An 11,885-nucleotide genomic window follows, 5' to 3' on the forward strand; every position below is an offset into this window, starting at 1 on the left:
GGCCCTTGATAGACAAAGCCCGCAAGGAAGGTAAACCAGGTTACTTCGTTGGAGGTCGTGGCTTTATCAGCGGATTAGAAGTCTTCCCTCCTTCATACTCAACAAATCCTTAGAAATGATAATTTCACCTTTTCATTTACACGTTGAGCTTGGTCTACACTCTGCTTTCACTTCTCGTTCCTTTTTAACATTATATATTCTCCTCTAGTCAATATATAACTTAGTTATGAAGACTTACCTTGTTCTTGTTGTAAGATCCTAAAGTACTATAGTTAAACCAATTAGATAGCAAAGTGCTACATTTCCTTTGTTTCTCTTGTATTGTAAATATTTAGTCAGGCTTCTTACAGCTTTACTACGTAAAGTGTGCAGCCATCGGTCCCCTGTCTGTGAACACAACTTTATCTTTAAAAGTTTAGATCTTGTTCTTTATTCTTTGTTATTCTTTCTAAATAACTTTGTCCGTTTCATTTGTATCTCTCAATGCCCGGGGGTTGAGACAAACAGGTAAACGCAAAGCATTATTCTTATTTGCCAAACAATTTAAAACAGTTTTTTTTCTTCAAGAGAGTCATTCTACATCTTCTGACGGTAATTTCTGGAAATCCCAGTGGGGAAATAAAATGTGGTTATCTCACTGATCTGAGCGCTCCGCTGGTGTCGTCACACTTAAAAATAATTTTTCTGGATCTGTATTACATACTGATTGCGACACTCTAGGTCACTACATCTGCTCAGTAATTGAATGCCTTAACAATACCTTTACTGTAGTTAATATATACGGTTATAATAATATAACGGAAAACAACAAACTATTCGAATCATTAGAAGACAAAATTACTTTTTGGCTTTCCAAATACCCAGACTCAATCATTTTATTGGTGGGGACTTTAACATTGCCTTAGACGATACGATCGACAGATGGCCTCATTCAGTACCAATTTAAAAAATGTGATGGAGAAATTTAATGTTGTAGATATATGGAGAGAAAAATTCCCAGATGACAAAATCTTTACATGGAGCAATAAAATAGGTTCCAGACAATCCCGGATAGATTTTTGGCTTATTTCCAAATGTATTAATAAAGACAATATCGCTGTTAACATACTTGCCACCCCTCTTACTGATCATAGAGCTAATCGCATTAGCATCCAAATTTATACTCCAGATAATACACCTTACAAATGTGCTTACTGGAAACTAAATAACTCCTTGCTAAAGCATGAAGTAGTTAAAGCTCATATTAATAAATTAATTATATATTATTGGAATAAGGCTAACAAGGAAGGGTCTTTCTGCAACAATTGGAAACTTTTCAAATTTGAAATTGGCAAATTTTTAAATCATTATGGAAGTCAGATTTCTAAATTAAGGAAAGCTGAAGAGGAAGAAGTCACAAGCAAGATCACCTCCTATTACCTAAAATCCCCAGAAGAAGTTTCAGAGGAAGATAAATTAAGTTTAATAGAAAATCAGAACAAACTGGATGCCGTGTATAAACACAAGGCTGAAGGCGCCTTCATCAGATCCAGAAACGATGGCTGGAAGAAGGAGAACAAAATTCTGCTTACTTTTTTAGGCTTGAAAAATATTATTAAACTATTTACCAACTAAATATCAATGACATTATCTCAAACAATCCTAAAGAAATTGCAACTTTTTGTGCCAAATTTTACTCTAATTTATACAGCTCAAAATATAATAAAGAGATTTCAGCATCATTTCTTAACAATATTAAAAATTTACAAACTATTGATGTAGAAGATAAAAACTACTGTGACAGCCCATTAACTGTGGAGGAAATTTCTAAGTGCATCAATGCACTGAAGGCCAATAAATCCCCCGGCACAGATGGTTTATCTGCTGAGTTTTATCAATCGTTCTCTAATCATAAAGCTCCATTTCTCTACAGGTATTTCTAGAAAGTATAGAGAACAACACTCTGACTCGAGGCCTAATAACACTCATTCCAAAACCAAACAAAGACCCACTCTGTATTGATAATTGGAGACCTATAAGTCTACTCAATAATGATTATAAAATTTTGGCTTCAATACTTGCTAACAGAGTTAAAGAGGTTTTGGACAGTTATTGATGAGACCCAATCAGGCTTTATGAGGAACAGACACTGACAACATCAGACTAGTTCTAGACTTACTTGATTATTCATACTTGGTGCCTGATGAAAGTTTTATTCTTTTCCTTGATTTCTATAAGGCCTTTGACACAATTGAACATCAATTCATTTTTCAATCTTTAAAAAAAATTTGGTTTTGGCCGTTTTTTTGTAACGCAGTCAAAACATTATACTCCAATAGCAATAGTGTTATTAAATTGCCAAACGGCTCCACCCCTAGATTTGACCTAAAACGTGGCATTCGTCAAGGATGTCCCGTTTCACCATATTTATTCTTACTTTGCTCTCAAATCCTTACAACTCATATCTCCAATAGTGCCGTACAAGGAATCGGCACAGCTAATAAAGAGCTCATAATCAGCCAGCTGGCTGATGACACCACACTATTTTAAGGAATGCAAACCAGATCCTCTGGCCTTAGAGGTGATTAATTCTTTTTCCAAGGCCTCTGGTTTATTTTTACATTTAAAAAAATGTGAATTGCTACCGATTAAGGATTGTCATGCTAATGATATTTGCAATATTCCTGTTAAACAAGAAGTTTCTTATTTAGGAATCTTAATCTCTAAAGACCAGAAGTTAAGATGCTCCTCTAATTTAATACCAATTATACAGAAAACCAAAAATAAACTGAACCAGTGGCTTCAGAGGGATTTATCTCTAAGAGGAAGAGTATTGATTTCTAAAGCTGAAGGATTATCCCGACTGACTTATGCTGCTCTCCCCTTACATTTAGACAACAAAATCTGTAGAGATATTGATCGTATGCTTCTTAATGTTATATGGAAAAATCATATCAAAAAAACTGTTATTATGAATAATTATGAATCAGGTGGACTTAACTTTCTGGATTTCTCTACCCTAAATAACACATTTAAAACTAAACACTTCCTTAAGAATCCAGCCTCTATCTGGAACCTTCATATACTGTAACACATTTTCTCGCGCTTTGGTGGCTTCAACTTCATTTTACATTGTAATTACAGTGTTGAGAAACTTCCTGTAAAACTCTCATCTTTCCATAAGCAGGTGCTCTTAGCCTGGACGCTCAGTTATAAACTTCTCACCTCACAAATACCTCATCTGGAACAACAGAGACATTTTATTTAAAAATAGGTCACTCTATCTTGAAACTTGGGTTCAAAATGGAATTTCACTGGTGGCTCAGCTGATTAATAAAGAAGGACGATTAATCAGTTACAATGAATTCTGCTCGATATATAACTTTCCAGTTAGTATCCAGGAATTCTCCATGGTGGTTAATGCTGTACCTTTGGGCACCTTAATGTTGTTTAAAAACACTAATTATTCTCTGTCTGCTCCACCTGGTATCCCTGATCCAGCCGAATCATCTGTGGGAAAAATCTGTTTTCACTGGAGTTTAGGAAAAGCAATGAGAGAATAGGCAGGTTGTTCCAAGAACTTATTGTTTCTCGTCCAGCTATAACATTTTACTGGAGCCGTTATATCCCAGATATTCACTGGAAAACAGTTTGGATGATCCCCCATAAATATTTCATTGTAAACAAGGTGAAGGAAGTGTCATTTAAAGTTCTCCATAAAATTTACCCTGCTAAACACTATATGGTAAAATATAAAAGCGACATAAACACTAATTGCAGTTCCTGTGAGGGTCATCCAGAAACCTTGACGCATCTCTTTTGGCTCTGCCCTTTTACACAAAGGTTTTGGTCAGAATTTAGCAGGTTTATTATTGACCATATTTTAAAGAATTTTTCCTTATGCTGGGAAAATGTTTTATTTTGTTTCTATAGATTTCATAGAAAGGATGCTAATCATTTCTTTATAATAAACTTACTAATACTCTTTGCTAAATTTTATATTCATAAATGCAAATTTGCTAATAAAACACCTTGTTTCTCTTTTTTCATTAAAGATATGGGTCTATATATCAAATCAATAACAGACTCTACAAATGAAAAGGCTCAAAGGACAATCAATATGTACGTCTTTGCATGTTCTTATCTCATCACCCCTGGCTGTTGTATTGTGTTGTATAATTCATTATGTTGTTTTGATGTATACTAATTTCATTTGAATAAAGTTCTTTGAAAAAACAATTGGAGAGCTGGGGTTAAAGGTCAAGCCAGGCTGTTATTCATTTGTCTTTGTTTCCTGGTATTTTAAAATAAACGTTTTAACAAAAATGTTCAAATTACTAATTTAAAAACTTAATAATCTGATTATTTATTGGTGTTTATGAAACAATGTTTCATTACAACCTGAGTTAAAAGTTAATATAATGAAATATAAAACAGATAAAAATCTGATTCCTGATGTTTCCACAGGATTGCAGAAAATGATTTCATTCTCAGTTGTCATTTTTTCCATTTCAAACCTACAAAATATTTAAAAAACAAACAAAAAAACTTCCTTTTATTGTCATTATGAATGAAGAAAGCACAACGAAATTCTAAAAATAGCAACTCCGCAAGGCAAGTAAAATAATAAATAAGTATCTCAATTAATAATGGTTTGATTTTGACATTTTAAATTAGTTTTTTTATTCGAGCTGAGTCAGTATTTTATAATCTGCCCCATCTAACGATATTATATAGATATATAAAGTTATTAATTTTTACATGTTTTCAGTCAGGAATGTCTACATTTATGAAGTTAAGGTAAACATGACGTCAGATTAAATATATTAAATTTCACGGACGTTTGATTTCTGTCTTTTCGCATAAAGTGATATTTGGCGATATGACTTTTAGATATATTGTTTTAGTTTCATTTAATTTTGAAGGGGAAATTTAGACGGGGGGTAACCTGAAACTTTGTCACGTGATCGCGTTGCCATGGCAGCGCCTCATGTTGCTATTCCCGCAGATCTGCGGTTCGCTTCGCGTTCTTAAAACCTGCGGGGTTTAAATCTGCTGCTGCTGTGGAGCCGATCGGTGAAATAAGATGGTGAGGAAATATTTATTTTCATCAATAACTTGGTAGATATCGGCATCACGGTGTGGTTTAAAGTTGTTAGCATGTTAGCTTAGCATCAGCAGCTCTAACGGTGCGGATGTCTCCGGGTTTCCCACCTCCAGCCGCCGAAGAACAGAAACAAGAAGTCCGGGAAAGGGAAGCCCTCCGCGGTGGTGGACGCTCTGTCCACGGAGGAGATGTCCAAGGACCAGGTGGGACCCGCTGGTTGATGCTAGCGAGACTAACTGGTGTTTGTTCACTCTTTAGTTAATCTGTGTAACAGAATAAAAAACACTTCAGTCCGGTTCTGACCAATCTGGACCCGATTCAACCTGTCGGAACCAACATGGAACAGGTTCATGTTAGAGAGGAGGAACCGGGGATCGAATCACCGAACTGTGGATTTACCCTGAAAGCGCGCGCTGCGCCATCTGCTGGAGAACAGGAGGAATTACAACTAAAATCTAAACACCTGATTGGTCAGAAAGGTGAACACTTTTCTGACTTTAGTTTACTGCCGCTGTTTAAACCTCAGAGTAACGGAGCTGATATCTCTCTGCTACTGCCGATTTCAGTTTGTACATCAGATTTTACTTAAATCATTTTCACCATAATTTAGGCAACATATTACAAATGCGGGGCTGCACAGTGGCGCAGTTGGTAGCACTGATGCCTTGCAGCAAGAAGGTTCTAGGTTCGATTCCCCACCTGGGGTCTTTCTGCATGGAGTCTCGGCTGGCGCCGGGCAAGGGTGACCCCGCCCAGCACCAGCACCCCCCCTGACCCCACCAAGGGACACGGATGTACAGAAAATGGATGGATCCCAAATGTGTTATTGTTTCATACAGTTACATCATTCAGTGTTTATGTTATGATAAATTCAATTACATTTAATACATAAATAAATAATAAATACATAAAGAATACATTTGTCACTTTATATTTATATAAAGTGACATTTATAAACATATGAATATATTTATATGTTTATAAATATGTTTGAATGAGAAGTGATATTATTGGTAAGTATGATTGATAAAGTATTTATCAAACCTGAGGAGAATGAAGTCAGGAGACATAGCAGACCGGCACCTGACTGTGGATTTAAAGGGCTCTCTGTCAGCGCAGTCTGCCTGTAATTCAACACAGAACAAAAAAGTTCTGTTAGGATTCAGGTTCATCTGGTTCTGATGAGGCCCGTTTGACAGATTAAAATAGTCTTTAATCAGGGATTAAACATGTTTTGAGTGGTTCTGGGTTGGACCAGCGGCCGGTCCGGCTGACGGATTGTCCCCCTGCAGCTGGAAGAGCATGTGGAGCGGCTGCGGGAGGAGCTGGACCGGGAGCGCGAGGAGCGGAGCTACTTCCAGCTGGAGCGCGATAAGATCCGCGGCCTGTGGGAAATCTCCCGGCGGCGGCTGGAGGAGGCGGAGGCGGAGCTGAGGGACGGAGTCCGGCAGAGGGACGAGGCCGCGGAGCGCCACCGTGTGGAGATAACGGTGAGCTCTTACAGAGCGTGACCTCTGACCCCGCCTCTCGGTCCAGGTCCTTAATCTGTGTCGGGTTTTCAGGTCTACAAGCAGAAGCTGAAGCACGTCCTGTCTGAGCAGCACAACGCAGTCTGTGAGATGAAGAGGGATGCCGTCTCCTCTTCCTCGCTGCTCCGGAACCGTAACGGCGGGTCGGAGCTGGATCTGCAGCGGCAGCTCCAGGATCTGCAGGCGGCTGGCGAGCAGAAGACGATCCAGGAGCACGGCGCCGCCAAGGAGCTGCAGCTGGTGAGGAGACCACCCAACGCTTTTCATCTCCTCTTCCTCTTTGTCTCACCCTCCTCTTCCTCCTCAGAAGCACCAGGCGGAGCTGATGAGGCTCGGTAACGAGTACGAGCGGCAGATCCATGGTGAGCTCCTCTTCCTCACTGTCCTTCCTCCCCCTCTGTCCTGCTTCATGCCGCCTGTCGGCTGCTTCCTCCCCAGAGCTGGAGATGAGTTTCCTCCAGAGGGCGCACTCCCTGATGCAGGCGGAGGACAGGAAGCGCCGCGCAGCTGTCAGCGAGGTGGAGCAGCGGATGAAGAGCCGCATGGAGGCGCTGATGGAGGAACATGACAGAGTCCTACGCAAAGGAGAGGAATACTTCTCCCGAATTCAGAGGAACCAGCAGGAGGAGCTGGACAGGTGGAAGGTAAGCAGGAAGTCCTGGAGTAGATCCCACTGGATCCTCTGTAGTAGATCCCTCTGGGTAATCTGGAGTAGATCCCACTGGATCCTCTGGAGTAGATCCCACTGGATCCTCCATAGTAGATCCCTCTGGGTAATCTAGAGTAGATCCCACTGGGTAATCTAGAGTAGATCCCTCTGGGTAATCTGGAGTAGATCCCACTGGATCCTCCGGAGTAGATCCCACTGGGTAATCTAGAGTAGATCCCACTGGGTAATCTGGAGTAGATCCCACTGGATCCTCTGTAGTAGATCCCTCTGGGTAATCTGGAGTAGATCCCACTGGATCCTCCATAGTAGATCCCTCTGGGTAATCTAGAGTAGATCCCACTGGGTAATCTGGAGTAGATCCCACTGGATCCCCTGAGCACTCCCTCTCTGTACCAGGGCGAGCTGAAGAAGCTGCAGAACCAGAAGCTGCGGTGGGAGAAGAAGATCTCAGCAGCTCAGCAGGAGAACCAGCGTCTGAAGACGACGCTGCAGGAGGTCCAGCAGAAGCTTCCGGAGCTGCACAGACGGCTACAGGAGCACCAGCACTCCAAGCAGAGGATGGAGGTAAGGGGGCGGAGCCAACACCTGGAAGCTGCTCAGCGCTGATGGTGATGATGATGATGGTGTGTGAGCAGGAGTACCGAGCTCAGCAGAAGCTGGTTGATCAGGAGCTCAGAGACCTGACGGTGGAACACGAGCTGCTGCTGCAGGCCTTCCAGAAGGTAAACCCCTTCCTCCCTGCTCCTCCTTCCTCCTCCTCCCCGCTGACCCCTCCAGGTGTTCCCGGCAGATGCAGGAGGAGCGTGACGAGCTGCTGAGGAGGCAGACGCAGAGCATCCTGGACGTCCAGCAGAGGAGCGGCCTGAAGAAGATCCTGCTGCAGAGGAAGCTGGAGGCGCTGAGCCAGACTCTGGAGAAGAAGGAGGCGCAGCTGAGCGCCGCGCTGTCCGTCTGCAGCGTGGAGCCCACGGCGCGCAGCAACGCCGCCAACAAGCTGCAGGTAAGAGGCCGGAGGGCCGCTCCGCTGGGCGGCACCAGAACCTCTCCACAGGTTCTGATCAGGAGCAGAAACACCAGGAGGAGTTTAACTCAGGAACAGCTGATTCATCCCGATTAAACCAGACGGTTGTTCAGTCAGCTGTCTGAGATTTTACTTTTACTGGAGCAAAAACACGTTGAAGTGTTTCTACTCTCAGTACTTCCTGTCTGCAGTCTCCAAACACGGCAGCAGCGCTTCTTCAGCTTCCTGTGAACACAAAGTTAGAATCCGCCCTGCAGGAGAGGAGAAGGTCTGGGAGAAGAGGAATCTTCATCCTCCACACTAAACTCATCATTCTGGTTTCTCTGGAATGTTGGAGGCACAGCAGCCAGGAGTTCGTTAGCTTAGCAACTGAACTGATGACATCACAGAGTGTTAGCTTAGCAACTGAACTGATGACATCACAGAGTGTTAGCTTAGCAACTGAACTGATGACATCACAGAGTGTTAGCTTAGCAACAGAACTGATGACATTACAGAGTGTTAGCTTAGCAACAGAACTGATGACATCACAGTTAGCTTAGCAACTGAACTGATGACATCACAGAGTATTAGCTTAGCAACTGAACTGATGACATCACAGTCGCCATCAGGTTCATAATACTTGAGAAACTCCTCTGAAAACATGGAGTAAAACTTTAAGCTAACATAGCTAGAAGCTAGTTAGCATGTTGCTACATAAGCTAGCAGAATGGCCTAATTCCAGGATCTGATGCTAACTAGCAGCTTTCAGGAAGTGAAGGAGTGACCCCGGTTCTCCTGGGATTTTCTGACTCTGAAACCTGTTTCCTGTTTCCAGGAGATCCTGGAGTCCAAACGGACCGCCATGGAGGCTCTGCAGCTGGACCTGGACCAGGGCGCCCAGGTCAGTGTACCTGCAGCTTCCCGTTTCCTGTCCTGCAGCCACTGACATCCTGCATGTATCATCCTGCAGCTGCTGCGCCCCCTGCAGGATGATGTGGAGGTCGCCGTTGTGCCACCGCGCCGCTCTCCCACCAGACCAACCGAGCCGGTTCTAGAGGAACCCGGTCTGGACCGCTGGTGACCAGAATGGATCCGACTGTTCATGTTTTTCTGCTGAACTCGGATCAATTCGGAACCAGAAACCTGATGCTGCCACTGCTGCTGACGTCGTCAACAGCTTTCTCACTGCTGCGCCTCGATCGCCCCAACCCATCCAACCACTGCTGGTTAGGCCCCGCCCCCTCCCTAGAACTTCCTGTGTTTAAGTCATCATGAAATAAACTGATCTCACATCTGATTGGCCAGCTGTTAGGGCTAGCCCCGCCCCTTAGTAATGGCCGACAAATCAAAACGCTGCAAGAAAAATAATGAGAAAATGAAGATATTCAGATTTGATTGAATCAGATTTATTTTGTATATTTCAGACATTTTTACATTTAAATTATTTCCAGTTTTATCGTCGGCTTTCCAGCAGAAAGGAACATTTTGGTCCAACCTGCCGTCGGTTCTGATCCGGTTTCATTGGCTCATAATTTATTGATTTATAGCAGCAAACAGGAAGCTTTGTTTCTACAGAGAAGCTACAGATCTTCTCCACAACCCTTCGGATCCAGAACTTGGGTTCTGTTCTGTCCTGAGCAGCTGAAGGAACCAGAACCAGAACTGGGTGGGTTCTGTGGTCTGAGCCGAACTTAAGCTTCTGTCATCCAGACCGGAACGACTCGTCCTGCAAGACCAAACAGGAGAACCACCAGAACCACATAAACAGGAAGGTCCAGACCTCTGTGGCTGGTTCTGTCTCAGCTGGTTCCGTGGCTGCTGGACTCGAAGACGCCCTTCTTGAAGAACGGAGAAAACTCACAGATGTTGAACTTGGACAGGCGGAAAACTCCGTCCTCATCGGGTCTGAGAGGAGAACCGGAGCAGGACAGCATGACCCGGAACAGGTTCCTTAGGTACCGCTGGGGAGACAGGCAGATGGGTCATCAGAACCACCAAAATCCTAAAGCACTCATCAGAAACATTAGCTCTGCTAACACTAAGAGCTAATCGCTATGCCAGGGTTGATAATTAGAATAAGCTAATGCTAAGGTGCTATACCAACGCAGTATTTAGCAGAAGCTAATGCTAAAGCGCTAAGCAGCTAACCATGTTAGCTAACCATATGTCAGCATGTCAGTCTGTCGCCCCCTACAGGATCAGATCTGCCACTGCACTTCTTCCTGTTCACTTTGGTTTTCTCAGTTTTACAGTCATCGAGTTTTTCTAACTGTTGCAGTTCGACTTCCGTCAAAAAGCAGCAGGACGTTTTATTTACTGTAGACCTACAGCAATGCATTCTGGGTACAGAGTAAACATCATTTACCGCATCACATCTGGAGGCTCTAAACAATCCATGGGAATCTTAGGATGCATGTTTAATAAAGTTTAAAAAAAACACTATGAGAGGACCTGTAGGCCCGGTTCCGGTTGCCGGTCCGGTTCCTATCGACCCGTCGTACCTCCAGGTGGCTGCGGCGCTCCGATACCATCCGCTCGTCCCGGTTCCCAAACAGCTTCTTCGGAGGAAACTCCAGCGCCGCCAGCTGGAAAACAAAGGCCATCAGAACAGAACCAGAACCACGATCAGGCCCGGTTCTGAACAACAGTTTCATCAGAACCAGAACCAACGGGTCGGGTTCTGGCGGCTCACCTCCGGATATTTGGACTTTAGGCTCCTGTGCATTTCTCTGAAGCGGCTGTAGCGTCTGAACACGGTCCAGCTGTCGTCCATCACCGAGACCTGATGAAGACAGAGCAGCTCTTCATCACTGCTGGGGAACCGGGCCCAGCAGAACCCTCAGCGCCTCCCAGAGACTGATCGGACTCAGACGTGAATCTGTTCGGTTCCTTCTGGTTTCAAAACAAAACTCACAAAAACTAAAAGCCTAAATGTAAAATTTTATTAAAAATAAACGGTTTAATTTTTGCTTTAGCTTTCTAAATGTAAAATTAATTCATGGTTGTTTTCATAAGTGGAGAAGTTTGTGAAAACGAGTTCAGGTCCAAACGTCCCGATGGAGAAACAGTATCTAGAAAAGTTATATTTTTGCAATCGTTCATTTATCTAGTTTTAAAACTTAAACAAACCCACCAGATTATTTTTTCTTTGCTGCATTTTGAAACTGAAAAACCGCAGAACAAACCAAACACGGCAGGTTTCTGCTGCCACAACACCGACGGCAATAAAATCAGAGATATGGAAACATGATTTTATTTTTATATACCTTGTGAATCTGCTGGTTTCATACTGGTTTTACTGGTTCTGCTCGTCCTCGGCTCCCTCAGAAAGCCGTCTTTCTGTTATAATTCAAATGTGTCGTTTTGCGACCTGCAGAAATGGATGTAAACGTACCTGAGCCGAGCGGACTCACCTTGACCTCGAACTCGAAGTGTTCGTCCTTGCCCTGGCCGCGCAGGACGTAGCGCGGGATGCTCACCCTGACCGGCTCCTTGGCGGCGGCGCAGCGCGTCCCGGCCGGGCGCGACATCAGATGCTGCGCAACAAATCACCAAAACCAGGCGGGAAACAGACGGAAAGAGGAGCAGACAGTAAAC

The 11,885-nt window shown here is 43.4% G+C and overlaps 2 protein-coding genes across 2 annotated transcripts; one reads left to right on the forward strand and one right to left on the reverse strand.

The window, feature by feature from the left end:
• Nucleotides 1-4,939: 4,939 nt before the first annotated feature.
• On the forward strand, nucleotides 4,940-11,533 carry drc4 (dynein regulatory complex subunit 4). Its single transcript, XM_014995780.2, has 11 exons — nucleotides 4,940-5,068; nucleotides 5,200-5,289; nucleotides 6,379-6,576; nucleotides 6,649-6,855; nucleotides 6,923-6,977; nucleotides 7,054-7,259; nucleotides 7,682-7,849; nucleotides 7,921-8,007; nucleotides 8,076-8,285; nucleotides 9,124-9,189; nucleotides 9,259-11,533. The coding sequence occupies exons 1-11, from the start codon at nucleotides 5,066-5,068 to the stop codon at nucleotides 9,367-9,369; spliced, it is 1,401 nt and encodes a 466-aa protein (XP_014851266.2). The 5' UTR covers nucleotides 4,940-5,065; the 3' UTR covers nucleotides 9,370-11,533.
• Nucleotides 9,679-11,847, reverse strand: LOC148161240 (kinesin-like protein KIF16B). The gene is made up of 4 exons (XM_088006821.1): nucleotides 11,702-11,847; nucleotides 10,981-11,070; nucleotides 10,790-10,873; nucleotides 9,679-10,249 (listed from the first exon to the last, which is right to left on the reverse strand). Exons 1-4 carry the CDS (start codon nucleotides 11,816-11,818, stop codon nucleotides 10,088-10,090), a joined length of 453 nt encoding a protein of 150 aa, XP_087862947.1. The 5' UTR covers nucleotides 11,819-11,847; the 3' UTR covers nucleotides 9,679-10,087.
• Between the last annotated feature and the right edge of the window lie 38 nt (nucleotides 11,848-11,885).

This window comes from Poecilia mexicana, unplaced genomic scaffold (assembly GCF_051168715.1).
Source record: "Poecilia mexicana isolate PSO_F unplaced genomic scaffold, ASM5116871v1 scaffold_1, whole genome shotgun sequence".
Lineage (NCBI taxonomy): Eukaryota > Metazoa > Chordata > Actinopteri > Cyprinodontiformes > Poeciliidae > Poecilia > Poecilia mexicana.